General features: G+C 34.4%; 1 protein-coding gene across 1 annotated transcript in view; it reads right to left on the bottom strand.

Moving 5' to 3' along the window:
• LOC136037102 (endoplasmic reticulum transmembrane helix translocase-like) overlaps positions 1–17,513 on the bottom strand; it is a 93,059-nt gene extending 75,546 nt beyond the window's left edge. The window contains exons 1-5 of the mRNA XM_065719558.1: positions 17,186–17,513; positions 14,558–14,647; positions 7,369–7,556; positions 3,917–4,145; positions 548–704 (exon numbers count right to left, since the gene is read on the bottom strand). Of these exons, the coding sequence (XP_065575630.1) occupies positions 548–704; positions 3,917–4,145; positions 7,369–7,556; positions 14,558–14,647; positions 17,186–17,428 (907 nt within the window). The 5' untranslated portion in view covers positions 17,429–17,513. The remainder of the gene's footprint in view (positions 1–547; positions 705–3,916; positions 4,146–7,368; positions 7,557–14,557; positions 14,648–17,185) is intronic.
• Between the last annotated feature and the right edge of the window lie 499 nt (positions 17,514–18,012).

The following is an 18,012-nucleotide window of genomic DNA, read 5'->3' as shown; positions in this document are numbered from 1 at the left end:
TTTAATGATGCACAAGAAGTTTATTTTCAAAGTTAAAGTATTTTCTTTTTGGTTCTCGTTTTGGCTATATACTCGGCTATAATTTTTAATCTTATTTTACTCTTAAATAAATGCAAGAAATTTCCCAAACTTCATAGGACCGTTTCTTCTCCATTTCACAATCCCCCAACCACAAAATTTTTCCAAATTTCCTTATCTACCTTATCAAACTTACCGAAGTATCAGTGCAGTGGAAAAGGCCACACCAGTAAAACATCAGGTATAAGATTCGATCCCGCCTGCAGCAAGGAAGTTTTCATTATCTTATAAAAAAACAAAAAACAAAAACAAACTGAAGTCAAATAATAAAAAAAAAATATTTAAACAACGAGAGCACAAGTGATGCTCCACAACCCAGCCGCTTACGAAATGAATATGAACTTCCGTTCCATTTTAAACAGCTTAAAATCGCTTCTATAGCAAAATTTAAAGCAGCCCTTATAGATAATGAATCAACCACATTTGTTTAAGAATTCTGAAAAGGAAAATGAAATTAAATTTTTTTTACCTGTCAGCATACTTTCATCAACAATACAAGAACCCTTCAGAAGCAACATATCACAAGGAACTAGTTGAAACTCATCTTTTGCTCTTCCAACACATACTACGTCCCCAGCTACCAATTCATTCGATATTATTGACTTCCACTTGCTCTCACGATAAACCTGAAAGAAGTTGAAATTTAGATGATTTGATTAAACCAAACTATATTGTTTTGGTTGTTTTGAAACTTTTTTCACCTGAAAACAGGGTTCAGAAAAGGGGCAACAAACTCTTTGTTTTCTATACAGATTGAAACTTAAAACCTAATTCCCTCGGCCAAGTGGACACTACTGTATAAGAACAATTTTAGTTTGGGGTCTATACCCCTTTCCAAAAAAGGCCAGAAATATCTTTTCCCAAATGGCTTGAAATTTTCAAGGATTATCGTGCTGTAGGAACGGCACATTTTTGTTGGGGGTGCTAGGCTACTCAAACATGAGCTGAGAACTTGATGTCCTTGATCCATTCTATACTTACAAAGGAACCGAATGTAAAAAAAGCATTGGGCCAAATGGGCCCTAGAAAGGGCCAACATACTTTTCTTTTTCGAACGCAGATTCGGAAAACAACAGATAGGTTTCTCCCAACCACCTTCAAGTTACATTTTGATACGGTCAAGAAAACCTTATAGAAGACGAAAAAAACAAGTTTCATCAATTCGTGACGTCAGAAAATAGACACCATATTTTTCTGCGTCACTCCTGTAATCCACCATTCAAAATAGTATATTGCATACATGTTCAAACATTTCTTGTTCATAAAGCATACCTAAGGTTAGCTTTGCTTAGATGGAAGTTATAAAACCCTAAATCGGTGCAAAAATAGCGCAAGTTGATGCTGCATCAATGTGAATTTACTAACGATGCAAAACTAAGCTTATTCTTCTTATCAGTTGTGATAAAACCTAGCAAACTCCCCGATCCACCTAAAGCTTTTTCCACTACAAGCCCCTACGGGACACTGAATCTATTCCCATCTAAGTATTGAGGTAAATTAAAACACATTATGTGCTGCCTGATTATCAAAATAGCGGGTATCTGCAAACTGTCGTAAATCGCTAGGGGGATCAAGTTGCAATTTTAAGGAGTGCTAATAGGGCAAATTAGACCTCAAACTTCGACTTGGGATAAGAGGGTGAGGGCTAAAAATGTCTTGTCCTTCATGCACCTGAACAATTTTTCACTATAAACTCACGTAGGACTTGTGTCTATATATTCACGCTTAAGAAGGGAAGTAAATAAAAAAAGTAGCAAGTGTTGACAGATCAATATCTTACAAATTACTTGAAGGATCAAGTTGAAATTTTCGGTATTAGGACAGGAGGTAAAGTGAACCTTGAACCTAGGCCATGAAGAGGGATACCTCTCCTTATGTAATGTTTGTCCGACTCGTAAAAACGTATTAAAATGTGTTTTGTTTTATGCATTTTTATTGCGTTTTTGCGAATCGGACAGAGTATTATTGTCTCCGATCTACTTTGAAAAATTTCACAATAAGCCTCCATGGAAATATAACCTTGAGAAGGGATACCCTTGCTCTTATTTACTAAAGCTCATAATTTTAAAATTTGATTAGCCTAAAAAGATTATTTTGTTTTTGCTGAGACTGATAAAAAACACATAGTTCGAAACGCAAATCGCTTTCAGTGAAGCCCTAAAGATGCTCTGTTTCTATTGTTTTATGTTCGCTAAAATCAGCTAACAAACTAGCAAATCCACAAATACTCAAATTGATGATCTGTTGCTTCGCAAAGCATCACAAATGAATCTTATTAGCAAATCAAAGTTGATGACAAATGAAGACCAGGTAATTTACACGCAGCGGGTGAGTTGAACATAACGAAATGGATTTCTTACAAGTTATGTCATATGACAAATAAAAATGTGTTCAGAGCAAATAAATATCCGATGATTATTCTCAGTAGTAGCAGGAAAATGTGTAGTTATACTTATATACAGGGCCGTGTCCAGGATTTTTCTCCGAGGATGGGGGAAAGGGGGTTGAAAAATGAGTTTTTCGTTTTTTTAAGAAAATAATTTTAAAAACGAATCAAGAATTTGTTTATATTCATTTTTTGTTACATTTTTACAAGTCAGACACACTTCGGAGGGGGGGGGGTATTAAAACTTCCTACCCCCCCCCTTGATAAGGCTTTGCTTATATGATACATAATATGAAAAAAATACAAGATGTCTAGGATTAGAGAAGTATTCCCTAAGGTCCCAACGTTAGGAATAAAATACAAAGATTTTTGGAAACATCTCAAGAAATGCCGAATATGTAAGAATTAAATCACAGTGACAAGAAAAAACAGGGCTAACGAAGCAAGACATAAGGGAAGGTCCTTTTTCCATAAAGACAGTCGCATTCTTTTTTCATTAAGAGTCACAACAGTGCTTTCAAAGTTTCCAGACATAAACCTCGATTTTTGCCAATTGTTGCCACTAAGCCTACGTGGAACTCAAACGAGCATAAATTTATTGGACAATCTAGCTAGCGCAACAATAATGACCAAATTTCAAAGCTTTTCTTTTTCATATACTTCATATCAGAGTAGCCGACAAGTCGCATATTCCTAGTTTGTTTTTTTGGTTCTCTAGCGGTTTTTCTTCTTTTGGTGATTTTTAGGGATTTTTGTGAGCCAGCATTCCTTTGCTGGAATTTTCTACATATTCTATTCATGTATATACTTTGCAGGTAATTTCCAGAAACATTGTTAATTGCAGTAAAGACACGAAACCCCATGATTAACAAAAATTAGTTACAGATTATTATGTAGTGCAATCACAGAAACAACTGTTTATATTTTCACAGCATGTACTATATATATATATATATATATATATATATATATATATATATATATATATATATATATATATATATATATATATATATATATATATATATATATATATATATATAAATATATATAAATATATATATATATAGATATATATATATATATATATATATATATATATATATATATATATATTATTTTTATATGTATTTTATATTTATTTATATATATATATATATATACATATATATATATATATATATATATATATATATATATATATATATATATATATATATATGTATATATATATATATATATTGTCTATATTGTCTACATCGACTACAAATTTCCTATTCATTATTATTTTGACTACAAAAGCATAGCAGATCCAGTATCCCAGAATATGATCAAGAGTGGAACATCAAAACCGACTATGAATCGGAGTCCAAAAAAGCATATGTTTCTAATTCACATTTGGGAAAAATAAGCAATAATGAATATCGTCTATAAAACCAAAGAAAAAAGTACCTGAATTGGATACGGTTTATTTCCCATCTTTCTTACTTCAGACATATTTCTCAGTTGCTGTTGGACAAGAATACCTTCAAATGCAACCAACATAAACAAGGTGAAAACACTATAGTACCAATAGGCATCTAAGCACCAAAGCAGGACACAGAAAACTTGAAAAACAAAGAAAGGAGCGGTAGCACGCTCCAAAAACAGTTCCTTAAACTCGGGAATATCCATAGTCATGCTAGAAAAAAAGAATATTTGTATAAAGTCAAAACCAAAGAAAATTCATTTAAATTTAGATTTTGATAAAAAGCCAAAGTTTCTTTGAAAACTATTTAGAACTATACAAAATTAAAAAAATAAATATAAGGTCTAATACAATGTTTAATAAGAATTATACTCAAATCCAAACTATAATTCCTAGGGTCGCAAAATCATGGCGACAAATTTCACCGAGGATAAGTACGGTCTATAACTGTAAGTAATTTCGAAGACCACGCTGCCTTTCCATGACGCACAAATAACACTTCAATAGGGACAAATCTTTTTATTTGAGAGTGAAACAATAGCAAAATCTCTGAATATTTCAGCTACGCATAGAGTGACCGTCTTCAGTAGATAACTGTATTTTGTTGTAGTGAATATTGTACACGTTTTCCTGCGAAATACACCCTATGAGATTTTTAACTAAAAATAAATCGAAAATTCCCAACAGAAACTGCGGGACAGGGACAGGGAATTTGAGACTGTTTGCCTTCCCCCTTTGAAGTTATAGGTCAACTTTCTGACACGAAAGCAGTTTCCATTTTTAATCATCCTCAATCTATACTGGTTTTGTGGAGGTTAACAAAAACAACGAATACTACAAACAGTTTACTATTCAGATACAAGTGCCAGAAATTACTTGTGAAGCAATTGCCTTCTGTTGTGAATACGGTGTTTTTTCTCTTGTTATATTTAGTTGTTTATTGTTTTATAGTTGTCTTGTCCTAAGCTGGGACAAAAACGGGTGTTTGATTCAACCTTTTAGGACTATATAGAAATAAAGATTAAGATGGGTAGGTTATATCTTATGGATAAAAGATGACATATTGACAAAGATTTTAGAGCTTCCATTTGGAACCAAACGAAACACTGGTCGTCCTCGAATGAAGTGGGAAGAGGTCATATGAAAAGATTTTAACGAAGTTGGAGCTTCATGGGAGGGTTTAAAGAGTGAGGATTAGAAAGACTGGGATGAAGAAGAAGCATGAGCAACTATGTTTGTCTTACGCGGCTTGTTGTTGCAGTGAGTTGCTAGAACTAGTAGCAGTATTAGTCAATATTTGAGTGTTTTCTTTTTCTTTTTCTTTCAATTATGCTTTTTGCTCCGTCACCGTTTCAAATATAAGACTTGGGAGGTTTACAACAAATTCACTCAAACCAAATGCAGATCCAATAGAACTTAAGATAATGACTAGCGCTATATTAGCCTCTGTTGACACAGCCAACGTAGTCTGATTGGCCACCAAAGTTTGACCTAAAACTAGGTGATCGAACATTCTACATCATAAATTTGTCAGCTTCATCTATGAAGGTCACTCTTTCGATGGAGACTGTTGTCTGTACATTATTTTGCTCTTTCCTGTCATGTGAAAATATAAAGGCCAAGGTGATTGATGGACCGTAGATTCATCAGCTTGTTAACGATGAACATTTCATTGGAAGACCAAATCACACCGAAATTATCCACCAGCTCTGGAGCAGCTACAAAATGCTTAGTTGAAACATGTACATCAAACTACGTCTAGTACATCTTGCGACTTCATGAAAAACTTGATGTAAACAGTGATGACCAGGATGATTGTATCCATAGATTTTGAGGGATAGTATCAAGGTAAATAGAATATAGCCTATATGAATGAATGAATGAACTTTATTACCCGTAAAAGTATAAAAAACACAAAGTACGGAGTATTATAAATAAACAAAAACAAAAACGATAAACAGCGAAGAAAAAAAAATTCAAACTAACAAAAGACAACATGGACTAATTAACCAGTATCAATATGGAAAAAAGGCTGCAGAGGGTCATAAACGTGAGTGAAGTTGATAGTCTTTTTACATAAATCACTGGAAGACCGATATATGACGGCAGACTATTGTTCAATCATTATCAAGCAAAAATGTCCACACACTGAAAATTCTAGAAGAAGCTGTAAGTGCAGCTTTTTATCTTTTCATGCATGTATCGGCCTACTGTTTGGTAAAAAAAAAAGTTTACTATTCCTGTGGACACAGTTAAACTACTCTCTTTACCTATTTGGGTTTCCCCTTTCTTTTTTTATATGCATGTTCTGTTATTTCCTAGAAAAAAAGAAACACAAAAAAGAGACAAAATGACACAGAAAACCTACGTTTAATTCTGAATTCAGAGCTCAAAAGTTAGTAAAAATAAATAGCATCTCTGAGTCAAAGAAATTGTTGTTTTCTAGTTGCATGTTATAATTGAATTCAAAAAGAGCCCTTGCTCACCTTGCTCTTGCCCACCCTTTCCCTCATTGAACGTTGAAACTGAAGATATTTGATGTGAACATCAAAAATAAAACTATAGGCATCATAAAGAAGTTGTTCAGGTTTTCCTAGTCAAAGAATGAGGTTTTTTAGGTTCTTTTGAAATAATTCAATGGCTTTTTTTTGTTTTGTTTTTTTAGTTTGGAAGGTAGTTTTTTATCTTAATCTTACCTTACCAGGAAGGTAACATTAGAATGCATTAATAAATGATGAAAAGGGGACATCATAGTTACACCTTTCGATAAAAAAACTGAATTATAAATGATGCGTGTTTTCCCTTGGTTTTAACCCCACACTTGTACTGGAAGCAGATAATGGAAATGGGAAGAAACTGGTTTGATCATACTAATTTAGTATATCAACACTTATATCAACACTAATTTAGGCCCAATACTACTAAAAAATATTGTCTTTATTTTTGTCAGATTCATCTTAAAGATAAGAAAACTGTTGTTCCATTCTTCCACCTTCGCCAATTTAAAAGAAAATCTTACCTTAAATCTTTAACCTGATTGGTCAATCAAAAGTTTGACAATAGTCAACTTGACAAATTATGAACAGTATAGCCTACGTAATTAGCACTGTAGTTGAACAGCAGAGAAAGGGGCAAGTTTAGTTCTCCCCCTCCTCCACTTTTCGGAACTTCGAAAACCATGTCTTAGAAATACTTATTTGGTACCCCCTACTTTAATAGAGGGAGGGGGATATATGCCCCAAACAAAGCCTCTGACATTATCCCCGTCTCAACTAGAATTTTGATTTCATTGACAATGTCTACTTTAATAAAACTTAACCTTTGAAAACTCTAGCCAAAAGTGAAATATTTCTTGACATTGATGAATTATTCATTTCTTAAAGAGAAAAAAAATTGTAGTTAAGCCAGTTAGAGAATATAAACTTGTAAAACTTACGAATTGGCGCCAAAATATTCAGTTGCAGTTGCTAAATCCTGACTAGATCCAAAACCTTTTGAGGAGGAATAAAAGCTAACTGATCTGTTCACAGGATATTTGACAGCCTCAAATTCTCCTTTCTCTTCATTCCACCAGTATCTACTCTTTTGAAACGTAAAAGCAATTTTGATCCTATCGTTACCATCCTAGAAAAAAAATGGCAGTAAAAAAGGTTTCTCGTGATTATTGAATTCTTAAGGCGAAAATAGACATATTTTTATATATTGTCACAACTGGTTTAATGTGTTCTCTTCCAAGAAAGAAATACAAAAAAAAAAAAACGCCATCGGTTTACTTCTATTTCCTCTAAAACTAAACAAATAGAGGTTTAAACTGCATTTTGTTCTCAATACTGATAGTTATCTTTTTTCTTTAAAATAGAGAAAGGTTTGTAAGATTTATTGGCATATACGGTCCCAAATTAATGCATATATCATGAAAAATAGCGACGGACCACTATTGCTATTATGAAGTATTAGCTGTCGTCCACTTAGACTGATAGAAGGCTGCGCAGCATCATATTTAATAAATATCATAAAAGTCGCCTTGTCAAAAAGATAATTCCGCAAAACCTATAATTTAAAGATAGTCTTGTTGAATTAGCTATTATACTAAAGAATATTACCATAATCACAAATTCACTCCCAATGTTTTTTTTTTTTTTTTTTTTTTTTTAGCACAGACGACTTTACACAATGCTTCAAGAGGCAAACAGAGCCATTTTAAGAGATTTTAGTAGAAAAACCTCAAAGATTGTAAAATTTTAGCATAATTTGCTTAGGCTGAGCAGTTGTTAATTTGTTGTACTTAATGATTTTTTATTCGTGTCTGATATCGATGTATTACTCAATATATCCCAAATATGTAATGCTTATTGGTATCTAATTACCTGTATCTTTTGTAATAAATTGTAATAATTTTGTCAGGTTCCCATTCTATGGGTATGTTTTTTGTCAAATCACTTCAGTCATTTTTAACAACCCATTCTTTTACATGTAATTTTGCCACCACATAATGTAAAGGAATTCATCACATAAGCTTTTTCCAAACATCATTTAAGATATTTACCCTCAAAAAATGTTATATTAAAAAAAAGCTTGATGAGTCTACTGCTCTTTAGGGGCCTCCCCGAGGCCACTCAGCGTCTCTCCAGGTGGCGACAGGGGAACGCTCAACATATATGCAGGGTATCATAGGAGGCACGGGCCAAGGGGGACCTTGTCCCTGATGCTCCATAATAGAAACTGGGACAGCCTCTCCCGGGGCCATAAATACAGGTGGAGGAAGAAGAGGACCCCACAAATGTACACTCAACCGGGACCACCGACGTGTCCACACGTCCCATAAGTTACAAACCTTCTCCCAGTAATGGGTTAAATTACATGGTGACGCAGAACACCATCGTGGGAGGATCTTCTGCAGGAGAACAACTGCGGCAGGGCGTCAGATCCAGATCTATGGACAACGGCCTCTGCAAAGGGTTGCCTCTACCCTTTCGGGGTACCTGCAAGACAGGGGACCTTGCGGTCAACTCTACTCCAACTTGAGCAGTGGTGCCCCTTGAGGAAATTACAGCCTAGTAGACGATACATCATTCGCAAAGGATTCTGATTAACGGATAGTTTTTCTGAGTTTGGTCTGTTTTGACGGACGTTTTCTGGCTGAAAAACCTCTTCCTAGCTAATTTATCTACTATGAGGCCCCGTAGCAGCATAATATTTTCAGACATGAATATATAATGCGTCGAAGGTAAGGCTCGGGACTGTGTGTATAGGATTCCGACACTTGTTGATAGAAGAGCATCATCAAGTGCTGAAAACCATGTTGTGACAAAGTTAGACCTAGGATTGCACAAAGCATTCATTCATACTGGAGGTCCCAGGGACTTCAAGCTGTTCGGTTCTAAGCCGGCTTAAGCACTTGGGTGTAGACTTGAGAAGATATGTTGATCCCCGTCCTGCATGAAAATCCGGGATCATTGCTTTTCCTGAGGTCAAAATAATTTCAATAATTTAAAGGACATCAAAAATGGAAACTTGGAATGTTACGACGTTAAAGAATGACTATCGTAATGACATTTTGAGCCCCTGTTGAACCGACTAACAGAGATAGTAGTGACTCAGATAAATTTTACTTACAGTTACAGGAGCAAATAGACAAGGTCCCAGGTAGAAATATGGTATTTTTAATTGAAGATTTTAACCTAGCCTAGCGCTAGGTATCCTAGCCTAGTTAAATTTGGTGTAGGAAAAAAAACAGTAATGGCTACAGACTTTGCGATTTTGTAGGCATAACAGTCTAGTTATAACCAATATGGTCTTTGGTCATAAATGGCTCATATGTTGACATGGTATTCACGTGATGGCAAGACAGCAAACCTTGTTGATTATGTTATAGTAAACCAAAGACTGGCAGGATTAATACAAGATACTACGGTATATAGCAGTGCTGTTATTGAAGTTAAAAGTAACGATCTCCGTCTAGTAGTGTCTAGGGTTGATTTAAAGCTGAAATTTCGGAAGGGTAACTACCTCCAAGGAGGTTACGACGTTGGTAGACTCCAAGACGAAAGTTTGAGAGAAACTTTCAAGGAACAGTTGAATGCTAAACTTGAGAGTTTAGAATTTAACAATGTGGAAGATAGTTGGAGTAATTTAGAAGAACAGTTTGTGAAGTTACTGATAGTGTCTTAGGGAAGAAAGTTAAAACTGGAGCTAGGATATTAGTGAAAAAGGTTTATATTTAATAGAGAGGAGAAGAGGTTTGTACAAGAATTATCTGAGTGATAGATCATATGAAAACAAAAGGAATGTAAAGAAAGTGGATAAGGCATTACAAATACGAAGTAAAGAGATCTGAAGTGAAGGCCATGGATAAAATTGCTGAGGATCTGAAAGATGCAGCTAGACGGCATAATAGTAAAATATTGTACTGGCATGTTAATAAATTGAGAGGGAGTAGTTAATCCAGACTTGTCCCAATTAAATATAGGAATGGGGCCACAATTAGTGATAAGGAAACAGTTTTAGAGAATAGGGTGGAGAACTTTGAGAATGTGCTAAAACAAGATACAGCTGCAGGAAAAGATGTAGAGGAAAATGAAAAAGTTTGTGATACCTTAGATGTAGAGGAAGATTTGTTTTGTGAAGAAGAATTAGCGACAGTAATAAAAGGATTAAAACATAATAAGGCTCCAGATGCAGATACTGTGGTAAATGAGTTTCCTAAATATGTTGGCTCTGAAGTTATAGATAAGCAGCTGAAAATTATGAATTGGATTTTTCAAAAAGGGGAAGTACCTAACGATTTTAGGAAAACCTTAATTAAAACACTGCATAAGAAAGGTGATACGAGTGAGTGTCACAATTATCGAGGCATTAGTCTGGTCTCTGTAGGTAGCAAATTACTCAGTAATATGATACTTTTAGACTGAGAGATGCTATAGACAAAGTTTTAAGAAAAGAACAGCGCAGTTTTAGAAAAGTTGAGGACGTGTCGACCAAATTTTCACCCTTAGGTAAATAATTGAGAAATGCCTTAGTTGTCAAACACATTTGGTCCTCAGTTTTATAGATTATGAGCAAGAGTTCGATTCTGTTGATAGAAGATCTTAGCAAAGGTATTATCCTCATATGGTTTAGCAGAAAAATTTATTAAAGTGATTAGTGCTATGTACAAGAATAGTACTGATGCGGTTAAGGTAGGAAATGAATTTAGCAGCTGGTTTTGTATTAAATCAGGAGTTGAGCAGACATTAATTTTAATTTACGTTTCTGTCCTCTAGTTATTATTAAACTGCAGAAAACGCCTTTTGTAAATAGACTCATCACATTTGGTGATTTATACTTAGCTACGTTTCTCATGTATTTTTACATGCGTCATAGATACTAAAAACGATAGAACCCCTCCTGAGGCGGAAATGGCGTACTTGTGCATTTGAAATGTGCTCATAAATATGACGTTACTCATATGAATTTTATTCCACAATTACGGTTCTTAAGGATTTTCTCAAACTTGTGACCTATCTAGATCGTTTTTTTTTTCAAGCCAGAAAATACAAGGATGCTGATTTTCCGAGGCAATTATGGAACCGTCTTCAAGAAATAATTCATACATTCATTCATGCATAAATAAATATTTAGTTTCTGATTAAAAAATACTAAAAAAAATTATTGAATGTAAATTTACATCAGCGAATATACATACATGAACATATATATGCCTAAGTTTCGTCCTGTAGATTCTTTTAAAACTGTCTGAAAATTTTATTTCCTGGCGTCTTCACTGTCATTCGGCATATATTCTGAACTATTTAATCTATTCCTGATGCATTGTTGATATCAGATAGTTTTTTTATTGGTTTTAGCCTAGATTATGATCTCTCTACAGGAGCAACGCTTACAGGAATTGTTAAGAATATTTCACAACTTCAAAAAGAATTGTGAGCGTTTTGATGGCAGCGCGGTGCCCTTTCAAACGCTGGGCGCGATTGAGCCCAATCACCCTGTATCCGGCCCTGAACTTCTTCTGCAATTTAGAATTGGAGCCATGACACGAAAAAAGGCATGCTTACCAAGGAACATACAGTTTTTTTTTGTTTTTTTTTTACTTTTAAATTAAACCTATGGACACAACTTCATAGTTTTAGCATCTTGAAAACACTTTCATATATTTTCTTTTGCAAGGATCTAGAGAAAACTTTCCCTCCCCTCAAAAACCTTGTATTTATACCGCACCCCCTCCCCCCAAAAAACAAAACAACTAACAATCATCTCCTCTATTTAGCCAAAGAGCATATATGGTGAAAGAAAAAAAGAAGAAAAAGTATTTTCTGTTCTGCCACGACCAGAGAAAGAATATCCTTTAACTTCCAAAAAGAATATTCTTCCTGAAAGTTCTACCTTAATCCCCAACCTGTGAGACATTACTTAATGAACTACTTTCAAACATCATTACATTTTAATCAAATCCATTGACAATATGCACTCTCTATAATAAGACATGCCCACTTGCCTTTAGGGAAAAACAAAGATGCATGCTCAGCCCTGACAATCAGTTCTTTGCTTTCTAGGAAAACTAACCACTTCATAGGATCACTATAGATCATGTCATGCTTTTCAGATTAGCTATGTCTATGTGAATCTTATTATCACATCTATATATATATAAATGAGTTGTTTGTTGACTGACGTCATGTATGTCTACTGACGTCATTATAAGGATTGAGCATTATGACGTCATATATGTATTTTGTATGTTTGGATATGATGTCAAAGGCTTTGTATATGACGTCAAAGGCTTTGTATATGACGTCATTATAAATATATAAGAAGGCGTTTCAAAGAGAAATATTTAGTATAGATCTTAAAATGACAGAAGAAACAGCCAAGGAAGCTGCTCAAATAGTTTATTCAAAGAGAAATTTTGGTATAAATCCTACAATGGCAGAAGAAACAGCCAAGGAAGCTGCTCAAAGAGTTAATGCCAAAAGGCTTGTGGCTAAAGAACGCAAAACCACGCAGTTAGATGAAAATCAACCTGGACAGCAAGAGTCAAAACTGAAAATGATAGCAATGATAATTGGGTTTGGGATTTTGACTTGGATAAGGTCATCAATGCCTACCAGATTTTAGTTAAAATAACAAAGGTTCGGCGATATGTATTTCATAGTGAAAAAAAGACAAGCCAAGGTAAAACAAACCAAACAACTTGAAAGTGATACCGATGATAAAAAAAAAACGACGTTGAAAGGACTATCGTTTCCCAGTTGCAACATCTTTTCCAAAAAAATAATAATTTAGTGCTTCTGTTCAAAACAGCAAACGAATTGATGCCTACTGATATGTAACTATCAACGAAGTGGCAATCGTTATGGTTGGTGATCAGTTCTTACCTTGATATAATATTCTTTATAGGTGAAACAATCAGTTGACAAGAAATTGCTTAAACTCATAAATGCTATGATGCCCTAAAATATTCTATCATTTTTTGGGATGGAGCCAATGGCTATCACTTTAATATTAAATTGGTAAATCCAGCCACTAACAAAGAAATGGATAAGAAATGCAGCACAATGAAATATTATGCCTATAGATTAATGATCTCCTTCATCTCCTACAGAGTTATGGGAGAAATACAAATTGCAAATGGCCGAGAATATACTCCACCAAATATGGGTAGAAAGGTCAGATATGACCTTGGACCTTACAACAGAAATTTATAACTGCACTTTAGTAATGATTGAAGATTTGTGCTTATCTATTGCAAACAAACTTCTCAAGCATTTGGGAATGCCTGCACCTAATTGTACTGCTTCTATTTCTACATGTGTAGAATGGGATCATGAACAAAGTTACAAAACAATTGAGATATTGTTGTATGTTACATACTGGGACACTGGGACACAAGGAATATAAATGACAACCAGGACACTCAAAGAGAAATTACAGACCAGGACACTGGACACAAATGACAAGCAGGACACAGGGAATATAAATGATGACCGGGACATTCAAAGAGAAATTACAGACTGAGACACCAGGACACAAATGATGACTGGGACACAGGGAAGTAAATGACGACTGGGACACAGGGACACAACTACAATGGGGATGCGGGAAGGGCACATGGGGGATATATAAATGACAATGGGGACACAGAGAATATTTGATTAGCAATCACCATCAACAAAGCCCAAGGGCAATCATTAGAAAAATGCAGTATAGATCTGAATACGGATTGTTTTCCCATGGACAATTATATGTTGCATGTTCAAGAGTTGGTAAACCTGACAATCTATTTATATGCACAGACAATGGGACAGCAAAGAATATTGTATATTTGCCAGTTTTATGTAGTTAAAAACATATATATATATATCTATCTATATGCACAGGTGGGACACAGGGACACAACTACAATAGTGCGTAACTAATATGGCACGTAATTACTTACGCGCGTGGGGGGCTTGGGGGGGCAAAGCTCCCCCACCAACTAGGTGTTAGTGTGGCGCAAAGTGCCACACCAACAGCTAGTAGCTTATATAAAGAAAGATATGATGCCACATCATATGATATAACAGAGCAATTTCAGCATATTCAACTTTCATCCAAATTTCTAAGCCCTGTAAAGGAAAGATGAAAAATACCTTTTCTTTGTATAACTTGACAAGCTCTTTTGAGCCATTGTTTGCAGTGGGAACTACTTTCACATGGGATGCCACGAGAACTGATTTTTCCTGGAAGAAATTAATATTGACAAAAATGAGATAAACCATAGATATATAGTACACCCAATATGAAAATACAATTGACTATACAACAATAACAATACCTTCTTTTGGCTGCAGTTTTATAATCAAGTAGTTTGTGTATAAGCAAGGGTACTGATTTAGGGGAAAGAAAAGGAAGCTATTGCCCACCTTTAGATTTTGAAAAATAACCTTTTTGGTACCTTCATTGAAAAAAGCAATATAAGACAATAATTAGCCCCCCCCCCACACACACACAATATTTTGAAATCCTTTTTTCATATCTGAATTTTAAAGAAATTGAAAAAATCCATGCTTTCTACCCCTAAATTTTTATGAATTGGTACCCTCGTTGATAAACAATGAATCAAGCAAAATACATATTTGTAGCATTACTTATAAGCTAAAAAGCCTGTAAACACCAAAAATATAACTTGGAATTAACTGATTACATAAGAACAAAGATAAAAGTAGAGAAGGGAGGAAGAAAAGAACAATGTTGCTCTAGCATCTAGTATCAGAAAAAAATATCATCTAACTAAAAGAGAAGAATTAAAGGCTGAGAACTATACCAGGGTGACAAACCTATCTAAATTTAAACTCAGAACAACTATACTGAATAAAAATATCAATAAAACAGCAATGTGATTAGCATAGCAAAAATATCACACACAGAATCTTTTTTACAGTTTTGCATCAGACATGTATTTTAAAGCTAACAAAGTAGGGTGCCTAATAAAATATGATATGTAGTGAAAGGAATAAAATCTTGCCTTACAAGTTAGAATAAAAGGAATCAGAATGTTATACAAGTTATGAAGATGATAAGTATATTGCTTAGAGACATTAGGTGATGATTATTTTTCATGGTTCTTTTTAAAAATAAAGTTTTTCTTTTTTTTTGTCTGGGAGAACTCATTTTTAAAAGTTAAAAATACTAATTTAATAAACATGATATGCCTCACAACAAACCCCACACAGGCAATGAAGTTGTCTTCCAGAAAGAAGTGAACAGCCATTGAAACAAAGCCAAGGTACTCAAATACATAGGGTACCTTAGCAAGTATATTGCTTAGAGACATTAGGTGATGATTATTTTTCATGGTTCTTTTTAAAAATAAAGTTTTTCTTTTTTTTTGTCTGGGAGAACTCATTTTTAAAAGTTAAAATACTAATTTAATAAGCATGATATGCCTCACAACAAACCCCACACAGGCAATGAAGTTGTCTTCCAGAAAGAAGTGAACAGCCATTGAAACAAAGCCAAGGTACTCAAATACATAGGGTACCTTAGCAAGTATATTGCTTAGAGACATTAGGTGATGATTATTTTTCATGGTTCTTTTTAAAAATAAAGTTTTTCTTTTTTTTGTCTGGGAGAACTCATTTTTAAAAGTTAAAAATACTAATTTAATAAACATGATATGCCTCACAACATACCCCACACAGGCAATGAAGTTGTCTTCCAGAAAGAAGTGAACAGCCATTGAAACAAAGCCAAGGTACTCAAATACATAGGGTACCTTAGCTTATAGAGAAGCAAGTTTTAGTACCTTCTGACAGATGTGCTAAGGAATAATAGTATTTTAGTTAAAAGTTGGAATGCTGTAAAGCCATGACATGCCAAAAATAGTGTATGTTGCTGAATTCAAAAATGGATGAAAGAAGATGTAATATTGTGCTTGCTTGGTATGATGGTTGATTATTATGTTGCTTGATGCTTTCTTGTTATGATGCTTATTATATTATGCTCTTTTATAACAGATGCCTGGGTAAATAAACTGATTGATTCATAAACACTGCAAGTAGCCTACATTGAGTAGCATGTTTTCATTATCCATAGCAAAGTGAAAAAAAAATTAAAATAATAATAATAAAAAATGTACTAAGGTGTAGAGCAGCAGTTGTCCAGAAGAAGACATGCTAACACAATAAGAGAATTAGTTTTAGATTACTAATTTTATGCTTTTTCATGGTTAATGTTGTGTTAATGACAATTCATCAATAGTAATATGATATGATATTTATTACATAAAAAAAAATGATATTCTTACTTTCTAAAGTGTAGCATATAACAGAATGGATCAAACCATAAAAAGCACAGCAAAGAAATATATTATTAAGACTATATATGAGTACATCAGAGGAGTGGATTAGGGTTTATTGTTAGAATAACAACTATCATGTTGAAAAGGGTCACAGAATTACTAGCAAACTTCTTTCATTAAGATGCTTCTTTCTAAATATCTGCTAGCCTATGCTATATATGAATCTGATATATGTTTGAAGTTACAGTTACTAGCCTACTATGACAGTATATCTTAACCCTTAGACCTTAGTTCCTCCTGTGCCACCAGAGGTACCCAGGGTGTCCAGAAAGCCACCAATCATCCCTCATATGTTCTGCTACCCAGACATAATCCCATTTGGGTTGGACTGTCAAATTGATGAATAAGGGTATAACTAACCTAATCAATTTAACCTGATTCTACAGTCAGCCAAAAAACAATTTTCAAAAGAACCTACCTTCTTACACATTAAAAAGCATTTTATATCAACAGACCAAAAGCAAAATAGCGAGATTATGATCTGAAGTATTCCAATAGTGAAAGATCCAATGAGCCCAACTTCATCATCAATGGCTCCACTAATTAGCCAAGAGTAAAAAAAGACACCATAGGCCAGAACAAAGACCCATAAGTGCAGCTGATTACTAACAGGCCTAAGAGTGTACAATGATGCAGATTTAACTAAATAGTCCATTTTCATAAGCCGATTTCACTATTAAATTGAGCTTCCACGACTTCCAAATATTGTAATACAGGAATCATTCAAATAATTTGCCAATAGGACCTAGGGGTGCGTTTTCAAAGAAATCGAACTGTTGAATGGTCCTGAACTATCACCAAGTCTGGATTAATAAGCCGTCTAACCCCTTCCCCTACCTTCCTTATGCTAGGCCCAGACAAGATAGGATTTCCTTTGAAGGGTGAAAGGAAATCCTTTAACCCTTGGCTCCCACTGATGCAATTCTTTTTAACGAAAAAGGGTCACGCATGACGGATGCAGCAAAATCGCAAAAATATTTACTTGGAACGGTTGAAGCGCTAAAAGTATAATGAGATATTTAAGCAGGAAACTAAAAAACTTCACGAGAAAGGATACAACAGCTACTCTCACAATTCACTGCATTGCCAAGCTACCTGAGGCCAACACAGCTCCTCCTCCATCCTTCTCCCATGAAGTTTACACTTCCCTTGAATCTTTCCTTGTGACATCATCAACCTGCTATTCGTTTTGTTCTAGATGGTTTACTGACAAGGACGATCCATGGCAATCTGTCACCTTTCATT

This window comes from Artemia franciscana, chromosome 16, assembly GCF_032884065.1.
Source record: "Artemia franciscana chromosome 16, ASM3288406v1, whole genome shotgun sequence".
In the NCBI taxonomy this organism is placed as follows: Eukaryota; Metazoa; Arthropoda; class Branchiopoda; order Anostraca; family Artemiidae; genus Artemia; species Artemia franciscana.
The sequence above is the reverse complement of the archived record's forward strand: the minus strand, read 5'-3'. Positions and strand labels throughout refer to the sequence as shown.